Genomic DNA, 27,799 nt, shown 5'->3' with positions numbered 1-27,799 from the left:
CGGGACAGCAGAATGTGGGAGTCTCCAGATGAAACTGCGTGCGCTTCACTCTGGATCAATATCCTGTTGACTCTGGTTCATAATGAAGCCGCTGCATTAACAGATGTGTTGATCGGAAAGCACACTGATCGTTTCCTCTGACATCACATCCAAACCAACTCAGGGTTAATCCTGTACCAGCTGCGCACTGGACGTGGCTTCCTGAGCGGATGGACAGTGACAGATGATGAGTTCAGTGCCCTGAGGATTGTGCACAAGACACTCAGTGATCGCTGACTGTCCTAACAGCCGTTTAACACCGCAGAGTCCCCGCCGCGGCAGCAGACGGAGGAGACGGACTCTGAGTGGACTTGTTGAGATTATTTGGTTAGAAGGTGATACTGATCGAAACTGAACATCATCGGTAGCGCAGCTTCAGCTCAAGATCCCCGCATCTTCTGACCGGACGCGAAGTCTCCAGGAGAGACGTCTCCAGACTCGTTGCGCACAACTTTTACGCACGGCCGACGAACGGATCTCGATGCGAGGTCCATGTCACTTTCAGCTCGGACTACGCTACGATTTATACCCCCACAGGTGTGATTATGTTAATAAGTGTGCGAACTGCAGGAATGGATGAAACGATCCTCTCCACGCTCTGCTGAAACAAGACCAAAACCTCACGGACACTGGGAACTTGCCTGGAACAGCAGCGAGCAGCGCCGGGTGCCAAAATGAGCCTTTACTGGCAGAGCTGGAGGATCTTACAGATAGTGTTGGCAACAATAACAGCAGTTCTCACACAAGGTAAGTGGAAATATTTTGGATGTGCGTTTTGATCCTGTAAAAAAAATCTAAAATACACACGTGAAACGAATAGAAGACAAGGCAGCCAAAACCAAAGTGCAGTGAATTAACCTGGAGCCTCTGTTTCAGCATGCACACTGTGACCACACTGGATTTAATGATGATAGCTAAAAACAAATAATCTATTCGAATGGACTATCTGTGTTGTGCACATGCTACTGAGGGGAGGTGGGTGCCTTTCTCTCAGCAAAGCCATGCCAGCAGTAGAACAGCCTCCTCTGGAAAGTCTAAATAATACATATATGTCCTCATTTGTGCCACAAACTTACATCTTAACCCACAGTGATACAGTATTCCAGAGAGGCTAACATGAGCATCTTACTCACTGCAGCGGAGGGGTGTCACAGCATTGAGTGGGATATTAAACATTTAGGATGAAATTGGTGAGGGGTAAAAGACTTGATGGGTTTACATTACAACTTGAGCTGTGCCTTTATATGCTCAGTGCTTTTCCTCTCTCTGGGAATATATTATGACCCCTTATGGATATCTGATAGAAAACCAGGGAACCCAATTTTCACACAAGACGCAGACAATCTAAACTCCCAACTTGATAATGGCAACAGAAGAGAAATAAAGCACATCACAGGGGCATTTACTGAAAAGCCTATATCTGCCTCATAGATTCATGGCTATTTCTAGGGAATGCGTGCCGGCTGATTTATGTGGATAAAAAGATGAGTAAAATTGGGAAATTTTGAGAAAAACAGATTTTTTTTAAAGCAGATTTAAGAATCTCATTGGACATAGCAATCCCCAGCAATCACTGCACAAGCTTAAGCCTCACTCAGTCTCTCTCTGCCCTCTCACTCTCTCTCTCCTTATCTTCTCCACCCTCTCACCACAGAACATTACATGCTATATGATCGTCATGTGCTATGATCTCTCCTGTGTTTGTATAAAACACTGACTCAAGTATGTGAGGTGATGATATAATGCTGCCAAATCCACTTTAACAAGAAGATTGTTGCAGATAAGAAAAATTTAACTTATATCCTGGATGTAAGTAGGCCTGTGTTGCAGGTTTGCTACAAATACAAATTCTTGATCACAGAACATCAATACAGTGCAAAGTTTTGAAAACTCCATATTTTACAAATTTTGGTCAAATTAAATGTGTTGCCCTCATCATCATCATAACAATCACAACATTTGAGAGCAAAAATATCCAGGAATTTGAACTCACACCTTCTGAGTTTTTATTTAATTTTGAACTTTTTGAACCAGAGTTTCTCCAAATTTCTAGTCGCCCTTTGATAATTAATTGCAATGGCTGAAAGAAGCTTCTTAAAAAATATTCCAAAGCATAGCATCAGCTTCCCTCAGTTAAAAGCTACTGTTTTCATCCCCAGGTGACTGCTAAGTGTTTCAGCGTCTCACAGACGACATCAATACAAATCTTTGCATGTAAGGACCTACTCATTGGCAAGCTGTCAGATCCTAATGAGTCTGTACCTGGTGCGCTATAAAAGGTGCTGTAAAGGTCAGCCAGTCAAAAGAAAGAAACACACAGTGCTGACGTCAGATTAAGAAAATGCTGTTTGCCATTTGTTATAATCAGGGTATTGCTATAAATTGGCCCAATATTTGATCCAACAGACAAAACACATCTTTTATAATCTCTCAGTCACAGATTAAAATGCAGACATCCATTGTTGTCATCTGCGATGCTGTTGGGAGTTGAGTCATTTCTGCATCTGCTTTGCACATATGGTAGGAGTCATTACTGCACATTAGAATTCACAATGGTTACTCCAGCTTTGTGTCTCTTTAATAGAATAATACAGAGATTGATTACAAATGAAGAAATCACGCTGAAAGAGAAATGCACTGAAAAGAAGTTATGCTGACATGCTAGGGAGGACGGGTTAATGCTGGGCCCCGAGACAAACCACAGGAGGAAATGTTGCTTGTTAGACAGAGCAGTGTTTTTTATAACAACTGGTAATGGGGAACATAACTAAGACTAAAGCCCTAAGTAAACTCTACAGTTACTCACACAGAACTGATCTCAGTTTGGTTTCCCTTTCTGAAATTGAACTTGCCTCATATGAGTGACTCCACTAAAAATAAACAGAGCTGAGGGATAATGTAAACATGAAAAGCTCTATTACACAAAGTCACAGGAAATCCCTGTTAAAGTTAATTTTTTGTTTTCAATCAAAGATGGATTGTGATGGAACACAAGAGGACTAAACACAAACCATAGAGAGAAAAAATAAATTAAAGCAACAGTGTCGGGCAGTGATCATGTCAGTGTGCAGGACAGCAGGAGTCTGGGAGACATGAGTGAAGCATGAGCATGGCAACACTGATGCTTTCTGACTCGGCCAAGAAGGAAGAGAAGCTGAGGCTCTTCACAATGAGTGATTTGAGAGGCGGGAACAGGTGATGCTGTGGATTTGCTCTCATGTTTTATCAGTTGAGGGCAGGACTCTCATCATGATGAGACGACCACTGAAGTGGAGTTTACATTGGCTACTTGTTAAATTAAAAATATTGGCAAAGAAAATACTGGCAAAGAAGAACTCTCTCTAAAACCTGCAAAAAAACTTAAGCAGACAATTTCTGCAATGTCTGGCATCATTTTCACAAATAGATTGTGTGTGCTGTGTATGCTTCATTTAATCTGTCTCCTTTGGGCCGTGTGGAATGAGAAGCATGTGAAATAACAAGAGGAGCGCAGATGACCCATCAAACACAACTGTAAAGGGATGGGCTTTCATGTGCAGCACTTTGTTTCCACATTGGCACTGCGTTCTCCCCGCTGGAGTCACTGAGCCAGTTTATATTCACTCCAGCCAGAGCCGCTGCCAGCTCTGGTATTAAACAGCACATCTGTCACTATGGCCACCGGTAGGCTAAGCCAGGACAACCCCCTGCTCCCGGCTCCAGTGTCTGCCTCATGCAGCATGTGTGCTTAGAGAACATGACTGACACTCTCGTCTGTGAGTGAAGGGAGTGGAGGGGGGAGATCGATGCTGTTGGGTTATGATTGTGACACTTACAGTATAGTCGTTGCTGTGGGAGCTGTCAGAGCATCATGACGGGCTCTTTGAATGGGTGCACGGGTGAGGATGAAAAAGCAGAGGAGGGCGAGATAAACAAGGGGCCTGTCAAATGCCAGCAGCCATGAAGGACGTAATGACTGGCATCCTTTATTATGATTCCACAAATGCATCTTACACCGGTCTATCAATCTAGATATGATGTCCTCTTATCTGCAAAAATCTTCTTGTTAAAGTGGATTAGGCAGCATGATATCCTCACCTCACATACTTCTCACATAAGAGAGAATCATTTGCCACTATATCTGTTTTTCACTGTGCAGTGCTTTGCTTGGTGCAGTTTATAATCTCTAGAGTAAACACCAGTGTTTTTGTCCTTAATTCACCAAGTAGGGCAATTAGCCACCAGATAAACAGTGCATGCTCAGGTCAGCTGCTGTAATCTTCATAATTCTATCAAAATGGATGTTTAATGAGGACACATGATGGCCGAGTGACCTCTGCCTCTGCTCATTTCCATCGGGGGCAAACACCATCAAGCTCTTAAACCAGATCAGAGATATTTATGCTCTCCGCTTGTTTTTACTCACTCATGTAAAAAAAAAGGTCATTCCTTGCACTTGTGTTTTACAGCCAGCCTGTAATCCTTGAAAACATTATATAGGCAATGTGAAGTGGCCTCACTAATAATACTGACTGATATAAAATACTCAAGATGCACTTCTGTTTTAATTAGTTTTGTATTTTTTAATCAGAATGTTGCATCCAGATCTTATACCTCACACGATGATGTACTCGACTCATTTTTTTATATGGTGGATCTGCAAGGCATTCAATTCACATCCTGATGACAATCTGAAAAGCCATTTTAATCCCAGGTTCTAATGGCTGATGTCAACCTTGTGCCAGATGTATCAGATCCCACCTTTCCCGCCCATATACAGAAAGCTGATCATCCATGTGGGAGAGATGAAACTGGGGCAGCGGAGGGGAAACGGGGAACAACAACATGGCAGGAAATATTTTTCAAGAAAAAGTTTTTATTATAGAATTATTTGATTTATGTACAGTATTTTTAATAACCGATAAGGTCCGAAAAGGCCTTCAAAAGTCAAGCATATAGGAAATTAAGTAGCAGTGTATCTTTCCATGGTGAGATTTTCTACATGGATATTATTTAGAACCTTTTTATTATTTAATTATTTATCAGTACCGGAACTTGGAAGGGATCAGAAAAGTGTGCAAAGTATTGTAATTTTTCTTTTGACTATTGGTGGAGATGTAGAGCAGTGGAGTGTCTTTTTTATTCTTTGTAAATACACTTGGTAAATAGTCAGACAGCTTAAGCCTACAGCATGTTCATGAAGGTGCACTTTGCGATATGCAGTGGAAAACAGTTCTGCCTCTTCATCAGGGATTTATTAATGTGTACGTCTGTGGCTCACAGTTCAAATTCCATTGAGAGATTAAGATCGAAACTGGGGTGCACCAATAAACAACACCGCAAAATTTCAAATCCGCAGAATTCACTCATTTGGTCCATGCAAGCAGAAACCAAAACACTCTTAAGCTTCTCTTGTTGTAATTTACATTATTTCACCTGGGTGCTCTGTTACAGGGACTTTAGGGTTAAGCTCAGAAGCCTTTTAGTGTAATACTTTGATTCCCCACTCAGTTGATCATTTGGCCTTAGATAACTTTTAAACCCAAGTCTTAGTTCCTGGATAATATTTTACTGTGACATGTGGAGGAGAGGTGATGGTCTTACTTCTGTTTTTGTTCCAAGTACAATTTTAGTTGCTTAGAACTATAGAGCTGTGACTTTTATCAAGCCGAGAGTCATTTTTCATGTTTTCCTTTCAGATTTGAGCAGTAAAGAGCTGACCGACAGGAAGAGCCCAGTGCCTTTCCCTGTCTTCTTGCCAGTCAACTACAACGTGCGGGACGCTGACTACCTCTTCTTGAAGGAGGCCGGCCAGGACTTCATGAGGAACTCCAGCATGCAGAGTCACACGCAGCCCTTTGTTATTTTAAGAGCCAGCCGCCAGCCAGCTGTCAACGCGAGCTATGGCACCATGTCCACAGAGCAGCTTGTGCCTCTGGATCTGGTTCAGTCTGTGCAGCTATTCAACGCTCCAGAGGTCTTCACCTTTAACTGGAAAATCCAGGCCTTTGTACTGACGCCCCGGGTTTTCTCCTCCAAGCCCAAAGTGCGGGTGCTCTTCTATGTCGCAGGGAGGGATTGGGGCAGGGGGGAAGGAGCTGTGGATGAGTTACCTTGTGTGACAGTATACGCTTTCTGGCAGACCCAGGAGGTCAGGGCCTCTTGTGCCATGGGAGGCGAGAGGGGAACCTGCATAGCCGAGCTGGCTCCTTCTCTTGACTGGTTTGCTCCGGGTTCAGAAGGCACCAGCAGGGAGAGGCAGGACCCATCGGCTGGGAACCCTGTGGAGCTGTACTACCAGGCTCAGGCTAAAGTCAGAGGGAAATGTAATTCTTTGGATGGAAGTCGCTCACAGCAGCAGGCCGAGTATGTTCCTGTCACTCCCATGCAGAGGATTGGCAGTGTACGACTTCTGCAGGTGCCTAAAGGGATGGCAACACTCTCTCGACTCAAGCTTGGCAACGCTATTGTCATACGGACGTCCTCCAAACCACTGAAGAAGACAGATATCGCCACGTTCTACATACTCATGGCCAGCTCTGCTCAGCTGACTAACTTCACACTCAGGTAAGATTGTGTTTTATTTTGTCTCAGTTTCCAAACGCCAGAACGGTGAATAGTCTGTATTTATGTAGATCTTTTCTAGTCTTGAAAACCACTCAAAGAGCTTTACAGTACAGTTTTGCCATCCACACATTTATACAGTGCATCTATGTGCAGCCCCTTTTCTATGAGAAGGGGCAATTTTGGGTTCAGTATCTTGCTCAAGGACACTTTGGCATGTGGAATGGGGAAGACTGGGATCAAGCCACGACCCTCTGGTGAAAGGAAGATTTCTAACACTAAGGTGAAACACTGCCATCACTTCTGTGGGGCCGTTTCAGTCGAATTGGATCAATTGGTTAATAGGAGTTCAACGTGGTGAAATGTTCAATGACAGTCCTTGTTTCAAATGCTTGCATAAATCTAGCTCCATCCTAAAAAAATAAGGGCATATTGGAGGAAATTAGATCAAGGATGGATTATGGCCTTTTTCTGATAATATTATGGAGATTAACAGTCTCTCTGGGAAGTGGGTTGGATTATTTGATTTAGAGTTGAAAACAAGGACATTTAAGGCTGTTTGAAGTGCACTAGTCATCAAGGTTGACATGGATCAAATAAAATCAGGTGTGGCCTGTGACTCATGGATATTCTCGGGATCTGTGTTCACACATGAGATGTGCTGCTATTGACCGAATGAGGATCATGGGTATTACTGGAATAGGTGAATTTAATTTAAGGCTCTGTTCTCATTTGCAAATGCAGAATATTACTGTTTGACGATGAGAGCATTTGTAGCACCAATCTCAGGCAATATTTTTTTTTTCTCTGGAAGTCTCTGTGACATCTTTGGTAATAGATACTCATTTTATGGAGATAATCGTACAGATATACTTATCAATTATCATTATTATAAGAATTAAGGCATCAACAACCCGTCTTATCCTCAGGAGGAAAATATATATACAGATGCACATAAGTCAGAAAAAAAAAGATTTCGGTTACACAAATGTTAGTTTGAAAACCAAATTTTAAATTAAAAACAATCTCTTTCGAGTGTTTTGGCTGTGTATCAGTTTAAATCCCCATCCATACTAACACGCCTAAAGTCCCATATCACATAATGACTCAAGTACACTGTGCATGTGCATGCCGGTGTAAACAGGCATTCCTCGAAAAATAGCTTGTCTCCTTGAGAACTGTTTTATCATTTGAAAATGTAGAATTTAAGTGCACAATAGCTGTTAGCAGAAACAGGGAGGGCAACACTTGTAATTGATTATCTATGTTGTGTTCTGTCGGCCGAGGATAATGCTGGTTGTTTTCTAACGGAAGGGGGTTCAGGTGATAGGAGCCTGACGAATCAGCAAAGACTATGTTGTGACTGAAAAGACCACATCAGCAAGCAGTTGTGAGTGTCTACATCATCGTTTCCAAACATCTTAGGTTCTGCACATCCAGAGTAAAATGCTGTTGCAGAGTTTTCAAACTAAATGTGACTTGTGTATATTTTGCCCTGCTGAAGAAGAATTTCTGTCACTGACGGGAATGACAATAAAGATGATCTATCATCTAAAACGAGGCCAGCAGCGTTTCCAAACTTGAAAGTCTGTCCTTTCTCAAGGTGGAACGATGAGACATGAGGGATTGGCACCTCAAAAGTGGATTTGAATTAAAGGCTCGCACAGTTTGGTTTTCATGGTCATCATATCTTTTGCTATTGGATATCAAATACAAGCGTGTTGCAGCGTCACTGGATTTGTCCACAAGTACAGATTTATAATAACTTCATTAGAAATTGACTTTTTTATTATTATTATTATTATTGTTATTATTATTCCAGATACCATCTGCTTTGCTCCCCGCCAGTGCATAATGAACTGTCAGAAGGAGTTATATACCGAGTAGATTTTGATCATGACAAAGGCATGTCATAAATCTATCCTTTACGTGTGGTTTGACACCACATCATGTAATAAATGATGTTGGTGTTCCCTGTGTTTTTTGGGTGACATCCAGTAAGTTGTCCTGAACAAGAAAGTCCTTGAAGGCAGCTCGTGCAACTATCCCTTAACAATTGTCACAGCCAGAAACTCTGTGGTACACAATCAATACTTTATGAAAAATAAATAATACTTGACTTACCCCGGCCTTGACTCGCTCATACATGCTTCAGTGGAGGTGAGCGGGTGAGGAGGCGATTCCTTTTTCACCTGTTCCCACATTCATCCAGACAGTCCTGAAATGCTGCAGTAGCTGAATATTGATTGGGTGGACAGCCATGCATGGATGCACTTGTCCTCTTCGTCCAATTTCAGAGTTTGTAGTTTGTCAGAATTTCTCCTCAGGTTTCTGGTGCTGCAAAGGAAACAGAGGGACACAGAGCTGAAGGGTTTTTTTTGTCTGAGAAACATTAACTTGCGCTCAGGTGTTTTAAAGGTTTAGATTATTGGTTTCATTTTGTTACTCTCTTTTGATTTGAGCTGAAGCAATGAAGCCAGAAAAGAAATCCTGATTTCCCCTCTTCATTCTGTCGCTTTTAATCATTGCTGCTTTAATTCATTTACTCAGTCACTCATGTTTCTGATTCAGATAGCAGACATGTCACCTCCTCTTTCCTCTGTTTCTTTTCTTCCTTTTTTTCTGTCCTTCCCTCTCTCTTCCTATTATTTTACTATTCTTTATTTTTCTCATCTGTCAGCTCTCTTTCCTCCTTTTCATTTCCTTTTCTTTCCTTCCACACTACTCAGCTACTCATAGCTACTGTCTCTGGGTTGGAGGATATTGGAAGACATTGGAAGACATTGTTATGAAGCTTTGTGGTAGTTGACCTTGTATGATGTTCTATTTATCCAGTATATACTGGTGACTGTTACTAACTCCCCTCCCCCAGCTTATTAACACATTAACAAGCTTGGTGCATCCCCTCTTCAACAGCTGTCTGTGTGCTTTATCACTGTCTGAATGTCCTATTAAGCTTTGCTTAATACTCTCATCAGCATGATAAACCTGTTATTGATGTCTATAACTGGAGCAGAGGGACATACAAATTTGAGGTCGATTGAGAAAAGACAAGCCACACCTGTCCACTCCGGCAAAATGAAGCTGTCATACTCAGTGACAATTTGATAAAGGTCACATTGTATTACCATCATCACAATAGCCACGTAAAGGGCATTGATTAGTGTAATGACCATACATTGTGTTTGTCCGTATTCTAAAGGCAGTTAAAAGTCACCTATGAGCCACAACAGTTTGTCTTGTTCCATGAGTTTTATTTAGAGGCAGCACTGTGGCGATAAATAAACTTGAACCTCTGTATCAACAGGACACCGTGCCAGTGAACGTTTCAACCAGGGAGACCAATCACTCATCTGTGTGACAAATAGGACTTTTACATCCTCTGTTAGTGCCGCGGTGCCTGCCATTTGGCAGGATTGTTGCACAAGCATCTCCCCAGCTCCCTAAACTGCTCCATAAGTACGATAAGCACGTTGCCGATGGCTGGCCATCAGACTGGCTAAACGATGGACATTTGACTGCATAATTAACGATTGCATCTGTTTCCGATTGCACTGGGGTTCAGTGGTGGTACTGTGGCCCCTGAGCGCTGCATTCTCTGAGCCAAAGATGGAAACGCAAATTATATCAGGGAAGTAATTACAAACCCTATGTAGCAACCTGATAGCAGCCGTGGTGATGAAATGCATCTGGGCCATGCTGTCTCACTCACACAGAGGATGCAGTCTCTTGTAGATCTTTGATCAAACTGTGTCTCTGTTTGATTCTATTATTTATTCATGTTTTTGAATTGGTCTCATTCTTTTACTTTCCTTTGTTGGTCATAGCGCTGTGATCTTTCAAAGAAGTGTAAAGAAAACTTAATTCCACAAATAAATAAGGGAAGGCAGCTGACTGATAAAGGTCACAAGGTTTGCTTTGAGTGTTTTTGGCAGTGTGTATCTATTTGTTTGCCAGTTTGTGTGTTGGCATTTTTGCGTACATGCATGTGTGTGTGAGAGTGAATGAGGTGTATGTTAAAGGTGAAACAATAGTGCCACTTATGCCTTGCGTGGTCAGAAGTGAGATGGATGGCAGGTGCAGGACCTGAGAGCTGCTGTTCTCACACACTGTCAGCTTCAGTCTCCACAGCCATCCATCTTCTCTGCCCCGGTTCCTCCCCCCTGCCTGCTGCCTCCTCGGGGTCTGCTAACCAAGGCCGTGGACACTAGTTCTTGTTCCCAACCACTCAGAAGAAAAACACCTCTTCCAGTCACCTGGGATGTTTTTTTTTACACAAGGGGGGCTGAGAGAAAGAAAAAAGGGCTGAAGATAAGTCTCCTTGTTAGTGTCACTTTTTATTAGGTAAACCCCTCACCACTCAGCTCAATACACAGAGGCATTTCATCACAGCAGGCCATGTTGTTCAGAGGCCATTACTAGATTAACAGTCCTCCTTGGTTTTCTCATTACTACATTGACGATGCCATCATGCTTACCTCATTGATTATACCGGATTAAAGTTTTCTCCAAATTGAAAGAAAATAATGGCACTGCACTTACAAATCTCCACAGACAGCATCAGTGCTGCAATAAAACACAAAAATAGGAAATGAAATGTTGGGACAACACGGTAATGAAGTGGGTAGCGCTGATGTCTCACAGCAAGAAGGTTTTTGGTTCAGCCGGGGTCTTTTTCACGTTCTCCCTGTGTCTGCTTTGGTTTTCTCCAGGTGCTCTGGCTTCCTCCCATAGTCTGAAGACACACAATCTGGAGTTAGGTTAATTGGAGACTCTACAGAAGTTGAATGGTTTTTGAGATATTTGTTTCACATACACCGTACTGTTCCTGGAAACAGAAACAGTTAGCTTATAGTTCTGGCCAAATATAATCTAACCCACCTACTAGCACCTCTAAAAGCTTGCTAAGTAACATTTTACATTTTTAAAGACAACGCTTGGAGGGTCTGTAGAAACAGAAACAATTATTTAGTGGCACATTACCTCTGCTGTATTGTATTGTTCCCTCTTGTTCTTGCCTCACATTTCATTTTAATTAGAAAGCCGTAGCCAGTTCACATTAAAACCAAAGCATGTATTTCTCTCTGCTCATTTAGCCCAGGCTACGTGTTTGTCCCTGTGTGTTGTCGTTGACTCCTCTGCCTCCTGGGAGCCCTCTGACTGATAACACTGGACTGGCTTCACCTTTCTGCTCTCTCATATCATGCACAGCACACAGGGATGATACAAACACAAAGACCATGCAGCACCCACAGGATCCTTTATCTGATTTATTTTGGTGAGAACCAAAGAATTAGTTAGTTCAGTGTGTGTCTCCTGAACCGCATTTCTCACAGCAACCTATGGTTGATAGTAAAGATGGCCAGAGGTCAGAGGCTTTAACATAACTACCTACAGCGGGTTGTAGGAGGTAGAGCGGGTTGTCCGTTAAATGGAGAGTAGGCAGTTTGATTCACAGCCCCTCCATCATGTGTGTCGAATTGTCCTTGGGTAAAATATTGACCCCCAAATTGCTCCTGATGCCTGTACTAGCATTGTGCGAGTGATGTGTGATATGAATGTTTGAATGGCAGACTTTAACTTTGATAAGCTTTGAGTGCACTTTATATAAATACCATTTACTGAGCCCTATACAAGTTAATCTAACCATATCTCATAAAAGTGTTCACTGTATGCGATCATGACCAAAAGACCTGGGAGTTTTTTAATTTTCCAGACCAACCACGGCACCAGATGCTATCACCTTTTAGCCCTCTGCTTCCTGGCTTAACCTGTGTTAATCAGATAAACCAGCCTCTGTGGTGTGCGACTGGAATTGAAGTCGACAGTCTCCCAGGTCATGATGGCACAAGATTAAAACCACTATTATAAAATGAGACACAGCTGACAGTGGCCTTTGACCTGCAGACTAAGATCTTTGACATTACAACTTTTAAAGATGTCACATTTGCCAAATCCATCTACTCATGAGATGAGACAGAATAAAAAATATTTAAAAGCTTTACTCATGCACTGCAACTGTGAATGTGCTGGCTCGTGTTAGACGGTGTGGCGTGTATAGCACGGACATCCATGCCAAGATCTGTTGCCACTTGAGACCTCAGATTACACGTTGGATGTGCAGATGTTGTCACACAAACTTACAAAAATGTGCACACGACACTCATGAAGAAGTTATCTTGAATATTTTCAATTAAAGATTAATGCCGGTAGATCGTTTTGTTTAATTGTGTCGAACAGGGAGCAGTGTTCCCCCTCCTATTGCCTGAGGAGTCCAAACCAACCCCAGCCCAGAGCTGAGCAGAGCAGCTCATCATCAGATTGCTGTTGCTCCTATTATAGATTACACCTCCTCAGAGGCTCATAATGCACTTTGTTTTTATCTGAAAGATTCAGCGATAAACCGCACAGCTTTGCATACAGATGAAAACAGATGAAGGCACGAAAATGTTTCTGTGAACTGTTTATTAGAGCTTTGAGAATATAAAAGAAGGAGCAGTATATAGATTACTGGTATTGTTGCAGTAAAAGACTGGAACTCCTTGGCATCTCTACATGCGTGCCTCTCTTGGCCTGACTTGATTGCAATTCTTGTACTAGAATATCTCATTAACATCTGACGTACTGCAAGCTGCTTATGCTGGGAAAGCCCAGTGGGAAGGTCTGAATGTTCAGATGCACAATACTTAACATCTACAAATTATGCACTAAGGAAGCGAAAGCTCTATTAGTACAGTTTAAATAATGAGTGCCCATAAGGAGGAACAGAGAGAGCAATGTTTTTCTAATTCAAAGGGGTAGAGGGTGATTAGAAGGGTGGGGTATGGGTGGTAGTAAATCAGTTATTGTTGACAGTTTATTTTTGCTTGCTTTATGCTAATATCCATATTGTTTTATATGTATTTTATTATAGATGATATATGACAATCACATTGAAACTGATTTTTATTTGAAGTCCTGGTTTAATTAAAATAACCTGAATCCTTGATGATGGCTGTTTGTATGACAGATGACAAAATGCTGATCAGGTTATATGCATGCACACTGCACAATATTTGGACTACCTGACTTTCACTTGATCTTTTTTATTGTTGTTTTTTTTTCCTTTTTGTGTCTAATGCTATACACATGGTATTAAACTTCCAGATGTTACTGATGCTTCACTGCTCTGGGTTTCTCTGGCCTACTGGGTTCAGGGCTCCTCCCACTTCCCTTATTGTACAATATGCTTATTGTACAAAATTTTCTTTTTGGTCTTATGTGTTATATTTCCTTGCTGCAGACATAAATTGTCCTCTGGGGACAATTAAAGTTGAAAGCTGAAGTTGAAGCTAGATCAAATTTCAGCATGAATTAACATTGGGAAAGTCGTAAAAATGTATTTCATCATTTATTCACTTTCTATGTTTACATTTTGGATGAATTTGTTGTCTTAATTTTCATTGTCTAGTAATATGGGACATTTGGACGTCAGCACAGCCTTGACCTTCTTTGTTTTTTGTCTTTTCACAGAGCGACAGTTAAGAAAGGTGTGACCTTTCGAACAGCAACACCCAGTAACTCTCTACTGTGGGACATCACTCTGGATATGGGTGCAGATGGAACCATCGCTGTTATTTGTCAGAGGAAGGCTCCCATACCTGGAAAAAGGCAAGTGTGTCTAACCTGCCTGTGTGTTCTACCTTTGTGTGTCTACTTAGTTATCACTGAGAAATTGATTATATATTTATGGTCTAATGTTTGAATGAATAAATAATTCTCCCAAGGCCCAGAGTCTCACTGTCTCTGGCTGTTCTACGTTAAACTGTTGTAATGTAAATCCTGCAAAACATTTCAGTAACTGTCTCTGCACCCGTGGAATGAACGACAAAGTATTTGTACTGTAGAGGTCTGAAAACAACACTCACCTCAGAGGACATCCCCGATATACCCTCTCAGCACAGGTTGGCTGCGGGTGCTCTCATAAAGCCCCTTGTAAACAATGAATGCTTCCCCCGTCTTTCATTCCCCACTTCCTCTATGTGCTGCGTGGTGCATGACCATGCATTCCTAACATACAGTAAAAGATTTAACCTGATTTCAAAGCTGCAAGCCAGGGAGGTCATTACAGCAGAACTATAGTGAGCCATTTTCAAACATAACACCATCCATTCAATCTCTGCTCCTAAAAATTCAGCTTGCACCATAACCTTATTCAATGGAAATTCACCTTTTCCCTAACAAGCAGTTCATTTCAAATCTGATGATGATGCTGCATGAAAAACTTGAATTACCAGAGTTATTATTCAGCCTGAAGGAGATCTGAATATCAGTACTGAATCGAATGGCAATCCAACCAATAGTTGTGAAGATATTTTACCATAAAACCACAAATGTCAGCAGATGAATACTGAAGGAAAGGGCAGGGGATCAAATCCTGACCTTAAAGACCATGAATGGATATTGATAAGTATTTCTGTTTGTAAGTTGTGGACCTATAGACTGGCTGAGAAGTCATCTAGATGAACTAATTGACTGACCCAAATCAGAGTCCTACAGGAGTTCATTTGCAAACCGCACCCACAAAGCTCCGTACAGGACGCAAACCACCACCCTATCTCCAAGTCAAATCCGGACTCACCCGGTCCCATTAACGTCCAACCCGTCACCCATGATTAAACCTGCTACATACAAAGTCACTCACATCAAATGGTGAAGAGTCGTGTACCTGGAAAAGCCTCTTTGAACTGTGCCAGCACCTCTTCTCCTGCAGCGATCAGTGTGTTTCCTCTATGCTTAGCTTGTGGCTGTCAAAGGCTAACACATCGTGGCACTTTTTACAAGCAGCAAAGCCACTGAGGACATATTCAATACTGGCTATTTTTATCTTTATGTAATCCATTTTGATGTTAGCTAGTTAATTTGGTGTTGGTAGTGACAGTTGAGCAGAAGTTAAGGGGTCAAACCTGCAGCTGAGGCCTATTTAGATGTTAAATTCTGCCTGTTATATCACTTTTTTGTGGGCTACCCGACCCAGTGCACAACTCTAATCCAAATATCTTGAATGCATCGTATATTCAGCAGAAAAGCATCAGTATTGGTAATGTTCACTTGATTTGATCCGCTGAGATTGAACTCAAACAGTGAGATTATTTCTGTTTCGTAGAGCAGCTCCAAGTGCTTGTAAAGCTCAAGCCCTAAACTGTATGTGAGTGGCTGGCATAGTTGGAGTAGAGCAAGTGTACACAGCCAACTTTCCCAAGAAGGAAAAAAACAAAATGAGGAAACAATAGCATTTGCTGAACTCCAGTACAGAGATAAATTTAAACATCTTGAAGTTAAATGTGGCTCAGACTCCAGATCTCACACAGCAATAGACACAGCCTACTATAGCCAGAGACAGAGCACTGACCTTATCTGTGCTCATCGTTATTGCTTTGACCTCATTACGCTGTTTTCCCCATTTGCTGGTGCATGGATTACAACATTGTTTATTGTAATTTCTGTCCGTTTCAACATATTTTTCCACTCAGTCATTTTGGATAATCCTCTCTAAAATGTCATGAAACTAACAGGACCCCTGCAGAGAGTGTGTGGGGATTTCTCTGACTTTTTGTCTTCATGGCTTTAGCACTAAAAGTATCTGTACATTAAAGCCCTTTTTATCCTTTGTGGCAGCGGCCTGGTTTTGGATCTTAATATTAATGCACTGCCTCTCACAAAAAGGCCGCCAGCTGTAAACAAATTGTTGAAACGTCAGTCCCCTGAAAGCTTCACAAAAATGGCCAAGGGTGTAAATAGCATGGCAACATCCTTTATCGTATGGATATCTGTGTTAATGCATACTTAAAGGGATGAGTTGAGCCTATCTTGTTTTGATACTTGACCAGAATTCCATTACTATCTTTTAATCTCAGGTCTCTCAGCAATATGCTAAGATTATTCAATTATACAGAATCTCTGCCTTTCCTCTAATGAGGGCAGATATGAGAGGGGGGGTATAGAGAGTGACTTGTATACATGTTTTGTTGTTGAGTTTGAATCTTATTGGGGGATTAACAAAAAATGATTTGCAGTTTCTCCTGTTGTTGTTGCTTTAATGCACAAAGGCAGCCAGTACACAGCCCTATAGAGGTCATTTAAATGCAGGATGCAGGCCCAACTGTGTCTGCACAGCGCTGACACAAATATATATAACATGTACACACCGGCAGCGGTGGGTCTGATAATGTCCATGTGGGTACAGAATGTGCATTCTTGCTATGTTTTGTCCACCTATATATCTTTCCTCCTGTTCAGCAGAGAGCCAAGAAAATAAAACCAAGGATACTAACTTGGAAGAGGCCAAGGGAGAGTATATTGAATCCATGACTATGACACTCCACTCTATTTCTGTGAGGTCATTATAGGTTGCAAAGCCTTCAACTTTTTTGTGCATGCAGAGCGCCTCTGTCCTCAGACCACCTTTTATTCTTTACACACTTATCAGTAGCAGCAACTCCAGCACAAGGCCAGAAGAGAGAAATTCATATCTATTCCTTTTTTAAGTTCGATTTGTGAAAATGCCTAGAGATGCAAAGCTCTCCACAAAATAGGAAAAAAAAAATAAAAAAAGGGAGGAAGGGGGGATTTGGTTCTTGTCGCAACTACTGGGGATCACGCCGCTCTCCTGCAAATCTCTTCGCTTACTACCCAAGGGGCAGAATTCATAACATCGCACTATGAATTTTGAGCCGGATATCTCTGAACCTCCAGTCTCTGCGAAGTCTTCTAGTATTTATCAAACGAAACGTCTAACATCCTAATGCAAAGCGTGACTTCATCAGAATCTTTAAAAAGAGAAAAGACAGCTCTCCAGGATCCATGAGCATCGAGAGCACTGAGCACCACAGGCTGAAGTAAAGGGGGCTGCACTGCTGCAGAATCACTGTGCCTCTTTCCAGACACAATTATCTCTACAGGACCTTAAAGAGAGGGAAGAGAATCTGAGACTCCAATGGTGAAGTAATCATATAAAGTATCATTGGCTGTGATGGAAAGATTGTGTGTTTCTGCTATTAATGTACAAAGTGAAGGTGTTGAAAGAATCACACAGCCCCCAAACTGCCAAAAACACTGAAAAATGCAGCATCCCACCGCTTGCATGAAATGAAAACACAATATGCATAATCTGCAACAGTCATTTTACAACATGTCTTGTCAAACATTATCTTGCCTTATCTTTATTACCGCTGCCAAGGAAGTATTGTTTTATCTGTGTTTGTTTGTCTGTTAGTTAGTAGGACAACACAAAACCTACAGGATAGATCATCGTTATTTGGTGAAAGGATACAATATGGGTCAGAGAAGCCCCCATTACATTTTGGTGTGGATGTGGATAATTGGGCAGGTACAGGGATTGTTTTTCATTTTCTTGCACATTGCATATGTTCCATTTTCAATGTTTTCAATCAGAATAATTCAGGAATTTTGATGAAAACATGAAGCATGTTTAGGGGACTGTGCTAATGGGACTGTTGGGCCTTGGTGGAGGTATGCGTGCTACTGAGTGCCATTCTAGCTTTAACACCTAAATTGTCTCATTCGAATTGTATGCAGGAACTGTATCGCCTTTACTGTATCTATATATGTGTATGTGTATGTGTTGTGCTGTTTTTGTCTAACTCATTGTGCTCTCTGTTCCCCACCCAGGCTTGATAGCAGTCTGCTGGAGGTGCTTCAGATGGATTTTGAGGTTGAGGAGCTGAGCAGTCCTCTCAACAGTCAGGTGATTGTATGGAAACTGGAGCTGCCGACCGTGTCCAGAAACGTTACCAAGACCGAAGGAGCCATGAGAATCTACACCACTCAGAGAGACTTTGTCGGCTTGGCTCCACTCGTAATGGTGAGTTCGCTGACAGCCTCCATGTCACACCTAATCATTATTAAAAACCTGGCATTGATGTTACAGACAGCAGCTTTTCCGATAATGCTTGGACTGTATCCTTTGAGCGTTGATGCATGAAAATATCATAAAATGCACTTTGCTGTGATCCATTCCTGTCTGGTTTGCATATGCAGACGGCTGGGTATGCTTGGGATTGTTTAGCAAATGGGTTCTATTTTGAGCAGAGAGTGACCTTGTGTTGTTGACTGTCAGCGAGCTGATGTCTCTCCTCTGTGTTGTTCTGCTCTGTTCTGTTCTGGCATGCAATATGTGGTCATCTTCTCCGACAAACAGCTGCTTCATGTGGTGCTATTTTGGTGCAGCTGGCTTCTTTATCATGCTACCTCTATAATTAATCCACAATATAATCCCCACTACTAAATAAGGAACATTACACAAGAGTTTACACCACTCTGAATTACAGAGTCCAATCTGATTTATTTGTCACCTGGGACAGTGACTTCCTAATCCAGCGTTGTTTGAGAATGATAAGACACCTTGTCATAGAATACACCCACACTGGCCTTTCCCATGTCTGTAAATGTGTTTACCACATATTATCAATAATTTATGTAATTTAGATAGATAGATAGATAGATAGATAGATAGATAGATGAATTTTATTGATCCCAGTTGGGAAATTGTTGTGTCACAGCAGCAGTTCAACATTCACAGAGAGTAAGACACAAAAGACAAGGTGCAAAATTGCAGTCTTTGACATGACTAAATATAACTATATGTGGTAAAATGGGTATGAATATAATATGAGCAAAATAAATAAATAATTGACAGTTATTGCAGCAAGACAGTTTCGCGTAAGAAATGACTGGACTTTACGTTACGACAACGTATGGGCAGTAGTTTACTCACATTTCACAGAGCTGTCTACTGCATTTCCATCATAATGCAGCTGGATTGCTTGAATATATGAGGATATACCACAGTATCCTGACTTGAGAATTGGACATGGTTCATCTCCTTTGTGGATTAGAAGCTGACCTCAGGCTGAGGCCCAAACATGCAGAGATTTAATGGTTGACTTGAAGGAACATTAGCATTGACTGATCCTGCTACTGTTGCTGCAGCTCAATACTTAATACCTAACATAGCGGGAAACTTCGCTGACAAAACCTTCAGATCAGTGTTTTCTCAACTATATTGTAATGACAGCTGAAAAAAATAAACTATGTTCAGTTGTTTCAGCTTCATTTAAAGCAGTTTAACAGTCGATGGACACGTATCCATCTGCTTCATTTTCATACTCGGAGCAGCCAAGTGTCTCTATAAATTTGATTTAGCTGATCATTCACAGAACTTGACCGGGCTGTGCTCCGCTGCTCTCACACTGATCTACACACACACACACACACACACACACACACATACACATACACACACATACACATACACACACACGCACAATGTTTAATCATTTCAACTTCATTTGAAACTGGGTGTTTTTACAGCGGAGGACACATATCCATCTGCTTCATTTATAGGCTTTGATTATTCATGCATGCATAGAAATGGTTCTCTGGGCTCACACAGAGTTCTGCTCTAACCGAAATTAAACCGTAACCTAACGCTTACCTTAACCTAAACGTAACTTAAAAACACATCTTCACCTTAATCTCAATGATTTACGTCATGGGGACTTCATTTTTGTCCCGATAAGGAAAACAAGTCCTCATAATGTGGGGACACAAACACACGCAAATGCAGTGAGATACCTGGGACATTATAAATTGGCTGCTCTATCCAAATAACTGCATAACTTTTCTTGCATTAATCCATTCTATTACACCTCACATTCTGACAACCCTATGGTGCAAGGTGCTAGTCTCACCATCCTGAGCCTTTTGGGGTCAGTATCTTGCTCACACCAACTGATTTCTGCATGGACTATGGAAGCCAAAGATGGAGCTGCATGGATATGTGCAGAGATTAATCCTAGTCCATGTCCCTGTCGTTAGTTATTTGGCCGTGTGTGAACTGATATGACATTCCTTTAAGGGCCGTGCCAGGGCAGCAAACTCCAAGCTTAGCTCTCCATGTGGTGACCTGATCATCACCCTGCGTAAACCCTGCTCCTTTCACCAACCTCCTGTTGGAGGGGGAAGTGTTTGGGGCAAACAGGATTACTGAGTAACTGACTCCTAAACATAAACACCTTTAGATGTCTGGTAATTCCCCTGCACAAGATGTAAATTTAAAATTAAATGTAATTATTGTATCAGGTTTGTTATATTATATTGTATACACTGTGTTTATGTTCCTTGTCGCTCTGCAGGACACAGAGATCCTGAACACAGCCGTGTTGACTGGTAAGAAGGTGGTGATGCCTGTGAGGATCGTAGCTGTTGAGGAGGATGGAGTCGTCACTGATGTATCGGACTACACAGACTGCATCTCTGCTGACGAAGATGTTCTTAAGGTAAGATTTCCTCCTCTTTCTTACATAGTAAAAGATATTGTATAGTGCACAATAGCTTTCTGATTTCATTTCTACATTCTTTGGTTTTAAATATTCCAAATGCAGTTGTTATCATGTAGCAGATAGGGCTCAAGTCTATTTGTGAAAAAGGACAATGACAAGGTAAGAGGTGAAATTGCTGTGGAATTTCTTTTCAAAGATATTTTCTACACCTTTTTATTCAACTTTTAATGACTTTCTCTGTAGTGGTATTATGTAAAAAAATATTCAATCATTTCTAGTAAATGGTTACCTGAGAACAAAAATGGGTTTAGCTGTAATGAACAGAAGAATGAGAGATATTTCTTTGTCTGCCAATCCTATTGCCAAGGTGAGAAAGAGAAATGTGTAGCGAAGGTTAAAATGCTGCTCCGTATGGGCAAGGTGGGTCTCATGTGTGATGGTGAGGACAGATGCGGAGGAATAAGTTGTGCCAAAGTCACCTCTGATCCCCGTCTCTTTTCCACACAGTAAAACAAACTATTAGTTGAGCTCTGACAACATCGTCCATTCATCTTCTAGACAATGAACAGCCACTGCATTAAATTGCTCACCATAAATGACCCCACGGTCCGCCTCCACGCGCCCATCCTGTGACTTGTCCCTTTTATCCTGTGAACCTGAGCACGGCTGACTGCCAAAAGCTGGCTTTGTTTACTGATGAAATTGAAAGTGAGGCCCCTGGCCCCTGAGGTCTGGGGCTGTGAATGTATTTACTCAAGGCTAAAGTGGCATTGTAAACAAAGAATAAAGACATGCAGTGGACTCCAGCTCTCTAATATATTTTTTTCTGCTGGTCAGATATGTCCCAAAGCAGATTCAGCAAACAATAGATGTCTTGGCTAATAAATGTCACATTTTGTGCAGTGTTGTGTGTTGCTCCATGAGCAGATCCAGAGGACAGTACATACAGTAAGTGCAAATGTTTTAAGTGCAGATGGGTGTCAGTTATAAGAAAAGCAGGATTATGTGAGGATGTCAAGAGGCCAGCTGTGGACTAAATCAATCTTTTCAACCCTGTGATGTAGCCAACTTTGCTGTTGTTCTAAGCTTACTGTAGCTCAGTGTATTTGCTGACCAGATAGCAGCTTCAGTCACAAATATACCCTTTAATCTTCTTAGTCTAACAGCTTGACTCAGATATCTTTTCTCTTCTGGTGTGCCTGAAGAGTATCAAATCTGCTCGTGATAGAGGGGGTCAGGATTTATCCAGAATGAACAGCTCATGTGGCAAAACAAAAGCAAAACAAAGTCTAATCTGTCAGGATGGAAAGGTTTTCCCATGTGCATGGATGGTGAAGGGACAAAATAATGATACATTAATTTATTTCAAAAATAATCCATATTGTGAATATTTTTTTAGATTTCGTGGTTTCAATATGAGTCATGATTTGAGTTGTAATTTCTGTATTTAATTTATGAATTAAATACACAAAATTACAATAATGTGATGGGGGTATGTAACACACCAGCAGAATATGATTTGTAGGCTAGGAATTTCTGTAGCACCACAATGCTTCATTCATAATAGTAAGGTGTGACACATTTAACCTTAATCAACAATTTGCAGCTTCTGAGATTTGGATATTGCACTTGACCAAATTACAATACTGATATATGTACATATGTGTCTATTTAGTGGATCAATAAGGACTTTTAATGACGTGGAGATTTGACTGAATTGCATTAAAGATTGACTAAGTGATTTTAATCCAGTAATTTTTTGTCAAATTCAGTAAATGCCCCCTCACGGTCCATTCTGTGTGGGTTTCTACACAAGCCTGGCTCTGTACATTGGAACTGGCTTGGACAGAGCAACAAAATCAGGAACAAGGGAGTTAGTGTTTGTGCAAAGGACAGTGGAAAGAAGAGGGGAGATGGGGAAAGAGGGCATTGGGAGGGACAAGATGTAAATATGGCCCATGCACCAGACTGTGCAGTTTATAACGGGCTTGCAGGCAATGGTGGCGATGTTAAGGCTAGTGGTGGTGTGACAGTTCTGCCTATGTAAGTAGAAAGACAGTAAGGAAGCTAGTAAAAACTTTGAAAACTTTATAGACCCACATATGTGAATCCACTTGAATCTGGCCCTGATAGGCAGTCAGATTCAGATTGTGTGTCTGGTAACATAAAGTATAATGTAACAAAAATAAATGTTGTTGGTGAAATAGCTGTATTGTTGCCTGCAAGCCTTCACATTTCTGCATGTAAGATTTGTAGCAGCAACAGTTTGTAGTTTAACAGCCAAAAACACCTAAAACACAATGGATTTATTCAACTGGATGCTTAATTTAAAATGAACTACTCTGCTGCATTTTGGATGCAGTGTTTGTGCTCATGGATTTTTTTGATTTGCCGTTTTTTCATTGCCTTAACAATGCCTATCCATGCGTTTGGAGGCCTAAACTTAATTTTCCCCTTAGTATCACATATACTTTCTGCACTCTTAGCTTTATTAAATGTCTGCCTGTTTTTAATACTATACCCAATGATGAAAGTCAAAACCTATTTTAAATAAATATCCTTTTTGACATCCGAAACACTGAGGGATCCTCCTGGCAGCAGAATGAGATTGTGACAAGATGAGTGGATGGATGGCACATATTCTTTTTCAACTAATGCTTCAGAATATTATTCAAACGTGACTAGTGTTAAGGTCAGTGGAGCTCCTGGAATGTGCTTCTCTGAAATAAGGGAAATGTTGTAGATCATGGATGACTGGTCAACTGCTTCCACACTGAATTAACTCATGAGTGTTACAGGCGACTTCACTATAACTAAATTTGATCTTCATCATCTTCTGTTCCATGCTTGCATTAGAAATGTTCCATAGCAACAACCGTTCCAGGGCTTCAGTGCCACATATTGTAAATCTGCTGTTTTGATATAAATCAAGCACAGAATTATTAGCACAGAAAGGTCAGGGCATCTCAGTTAGAAGCAAGGATGACACATAGTGATGTGGTCACTTCAAAGCCAAAGCTGTGGTCATGGGTGCATGATGACTGATGCTTAGAAGTGAATGATGACACAAGACCCTCTCAAAAACAGCGTGTCACTGGGACAGCACATCCTCTAGCCAGTCTGTTGCAAATAAGAGGGGGATCTATTTGCTATTTGAATTCCTCCTTAGGCTATCTGTCAAAGTCACCATTTTCTTCCTTCTGCTCCCCTGTGCACTCCACAAGCTGGTGACTGAATTTCAATGATGCGTTAATTATCCAATTTGTTCAAAGCAGTGGCTGTTGAGAAGACCAATGAAAATCTCCTGACTCGTGTATCAAAATTTTCATGAGATGTTTCAGCAGTTGCACAAACTTGCCAAGGTCACCTTTGAAATTACAGTGTAATGTATGCACTTGGCTGTGAAGGACTGATATTCAGCGCTGCTCCACATGATATTTTGATTAACATAAAATTGCAATGCTAGTTTTCCTAAAGCTTCGGACCGGTGATCATCGCAGTAGTTTATTACAGCCAGCTGACATTACTATGGTAACACATGCAGTTCAAAACTGCCTCAAGGCCATTTGTTGTTGTAGGAATGGTCTATTTGTTAAAATCGTGACTTTTATGAGATATCAGATTATTCTCTGTCATTGGTTAGATGAGTAACATCTCCTTCATTGACAACAATCTCAGACTGAGCTTGATATAGACTGTCTATACAAGCATACATACACAAAACTTTGTTATTATCATGGAAATTAAAATGATAAGATATTCATGTGTTTTTATCTATTCCTTCCCAGGTGTCGGACAGGTGCGACTATGTTTTCGTGAATGGCAAAGAGACAAAGGGCAAAGTGAAGATGATGGTGAACTTTACCTACAGCTACCTGAGTGCTCAATTGGAAATGAACGTGTGGATGCCCCAGCTCCCCCTCCAGATTGAGGTGTCTGACACAGAGTTGAGCCAGATCAAAAGCTGGAGGGTACCCATACTAACCTCTAAAAGGTAAGATGCACAAACAAACCATTTGTTTCACACAAAAACTTTACTTAGTTAAGTTCTCAATGGGATTTCTAGAAGCGTACTTCAAAATCCTATCTCTGAAAGGGTTTAGGGTTTTTATTCCATTATATAATGTATTGTAATATCTCAATGTGATCCAATCAAGCGAAGAGACAGGATTGAGTGATTGAAGAATACCAGGTCAAATCATTTGCTGTGTGACAGGTGTTACCTGCATGTGTGTTTCTGTGCTCATGTCCCAGACCTGGCTGGAACAGTGAAGAAGACAGGAAGGGGAAGGGCTGCATGCTGCAGTTCCAGCACGCACTGGTGCGGGTGCTAACTCATTTCGTGGCAGAGCAGGCGGACCCTCGGGATCCCAAGGCCTATTTCCTGGGCTCTGATTGGCAGGTTGATGTCACAAGACTGGTTCGATACTTCATGAAGGTAGAAGACCCTCGAGTGGCAAGGCTGCAGGGTGGAAGAGTGCTGTCGGGACGGGATCTTGGGACCACCACCATCCAGGTAATGATCTGAACTACTGCTTGAATTAACATTTGCCAAAATAGACTGTGACCAATGTCACAACAAGAAGAAATTCAGGCCCTGGATTAGATTAGAAAAGCAGTTGGATTTAGGTTTGATAAGGACATGAATTTCACCTTGAACTGAACTGGAAGATACAGTCCGAGGCACCCCAATTAATTTATTGTATCTGATATTATTCTGTGATAGGTGTTTTCTCCACTCTCTGACACAATTTTGGCTAAGACAACTATCAAGGTTGTGGATGACAAAGTGACCATCACAGAGTTGGGGGTCCAGCTGGTTACAGGCCTCTCCATGACTCTACAGCTCAGTCCAGGAAGCAACAGGGCCATCCTGGCTACCACAACCACACAAGAGGTTCTACAGAGCCCCAAACAGGTAACAGTCTTCATAACTTTAAGCATTTTAAGAACAAACTTTAGATTCAAAACAGTGTAACAATTTCTGCCATTTTCTGCTTTCAGGAAGCTTTGGTCAGTGTCTGGGTGCAGTTCAGTGATGGCAGCCAGACACCTCTGGATATTTATGATCCTGCTTACTACAGAGTGACGGTGACATCCCTGGATCAGGGCGTGGTGTCTGTGCAGGGCACACCTTTGACTGTGGTGGCAGAGGGAGAGGGCGAGGGAGTTCTGATCAGACTAGAAATGTCCATCTGTGAGGCTTGCCAGAAGTCCAAACGCAAAAGCACTGTAGCTGTGGGCAACGGAAGCCTAAGGATCAAGTTTCAGGTAAATAGCGGATGGTCAACCAACAGCAATACCAGCAGCTTCGAAGTTACTGTTAGCAGAAAGGACAACGGCAGTGACTATGGGAATGATGGGGAAGAGGTGGACACTGAGAAGAAGCAGAGGAAGCAATCTCCACCACGCAGCTCAACCTCAGAAAGAGAGGAGAGCGCCATGCAAAAGATTACTACCACCATCAAATCTATAGAACGGACCTTCATAACCAGTGGCAGCCTTGGAGGAGTAGGTAAGACCAGCAATTCAGGAAACCCCAGTAGTCCTACCACGGTGGTAAATGTCAGCATGATGAGCATCCCCAGTGACAGCAGCAAAGGATATGGCTCAGATAACATGAAAGTGGAGGATATGAGCAGTGTTAGCTTTACTAGCACTGTGAAAGCCCCTGGGAACCTGGTAAACTACAACAACTTCCCCACCAAGGTGGAGGAAGTTGAAATTGGTGGTGAAGAAATGTTGGTGAATAGGCCTCTTACAGACTTGGAGATTGGCATGTACGCTCTCTTGGGCGTATTTTGCCTTGCTATCCTGGTGTTCTTAGTAAACTGTATCTCACATGTTGTTAAGTTCAGACACAAGAAGCCTCCCTCTCACAGCCATGAGCCCACAGGGCACAGGCACGACTGGGTATGGCTCGGCACAGACGCTGAGCTGGTGATGAGTGTGCCAGGTAGCCCTGTGCAGCAAGACTCCCAGACTACAACAACCGTGATAGACATTGGGCCTGATAAGACCACCTCTCTATCCAGAAGGCCCAGTTGCTTGGCCTCTGTTACAGACTCTCCCCTCAGTTGCGTAGGCTCCCTCAGGAGCAAACCTATGCACACTGAGTCCCTCCACTCGCCGACGAGCAAGAGAAAGAGAGTCCAGTTCACCACCTTCTCCACACTGGAACGCCAGCATTCGCCACCTCGGGAGAACGGCCATGGCATTCACTGGGTTGGGAAGGAGGACAGTTATGAGGAGGAACCCCAAGTGCCCATCACAGAGCCTGGGGACCAGTTATAATACAGAACCTGATCAGACCTCACATGCACAGTAGACGTGGCTTTGATCACCTCAATGCCTTTGTTAACTCCAACAACTGTGAAGAACATGTGATTTTGGAATTGCCCTCCTCTACATTTCATTACCTATCAAGGCCTTTTACATGTACATGTACTGTATATTATTGTTAATAAGTGGATGCGTGGGGTGATGTTAAAGACGGCTGACCAGATGGAATCTACGCATTATATACACAATGTTTATAGCCACCCAATGTTAATGCTGCATGTGGGATATCTACTCTAATTTTGCACTCACATGCTGGGATATACAGTACAGACACACTGACAAAGTATCTCAAATTACAAACGCCATATATCCAATTTCCGGTTATAATATAGAACTCAGTCTGACAGATATAGATTTCACCAAAACTGTGGCTTTGATCAAACATAATACTGGATGGAATTGGTGTTTTGTATTATGCAATATCCAAGACCATTTTATTTGTAAATTTTATTAATTGATTGATTTTCTTTCATTAAAACACTATGATCTTGACTGTTGCCTTTCAATTGATTTTCTAATATAAGAGGCTTACC

The 27,799-nt window shown here is 41.7% G+C and overlaps 1 protein-coding gene across 1 annotated transcript; it reads left to right on the top strand.

The window, feature by feature from the left end:
• On the top strand, positions 1-27,758 carry LOC109633696 (transmembrane protein 132D). The gene is made up of 9 exons (XM_020093724.2): positions 1-786; positions 5,718-6,585; positions 14,095-14,232; positions 18,253-18,445; positions 20,778-20,921; positions 24,713-24,918; positions 25,179-25,440; positions 25,651-25,842; positions 25,929-27,758. Exons 1-9 carry the CDS (start codon positions 714-716, stop codon positions 27,216-27,218), a joined length of 3,366 nt encoding a protein of 1,121 aa, XP_019949283.1. The 5' UTR covers positions 1-713; the 3' UTR covers positions 27,219-27,758.
• Positions 27,759-27,799: the final 41 nt, after the last annotated feature.

The sequence above is a fragment of the Paralichthys olivaceus genome, chromosome 4, assembly GCF_024713975.1.
Source record: "Paralichthys olivaceus isolate ysfri-2021 chromosome 4, ASM2471397v2, whole genome shotgun sequence".
NCBI classification, from domain to species: Eukaryota; Metazoa; Chordata; class Actinopteri; order Pleuronectiformes; family Paralichthyidae; genus Paralichthys; species Paralichthys olivaceus.
The sequence above is the reverse complement of the archived record's forward strand: the minus strand, read 5'-3'. Positions and strand labels throughout refer to the sequence as shown.

Coding starts and splice junctions, on each gene's coding strand:
- LOC109633696 (XM_020093724.2), top strand. CDS start 714: ATGAGCCTTTACTGGCAGAGCTGGAGGATCTTACAGATAGTGTTGGCA. Junction 14,233..18,252: donor GCTCCCATACCTGGAAAAAG/GCAAGTGTGTCT, acceptor TTCCCCACCCAG/GCTTGATAGCAGTCTGCTGG. Junction 24,919..25,178: donor CCCATACTAACCTCTAAAAG/GTAAGATGCACA, acceptor CTCATGTCCCAG/ACCTGGCTGGAACAGTGAAG.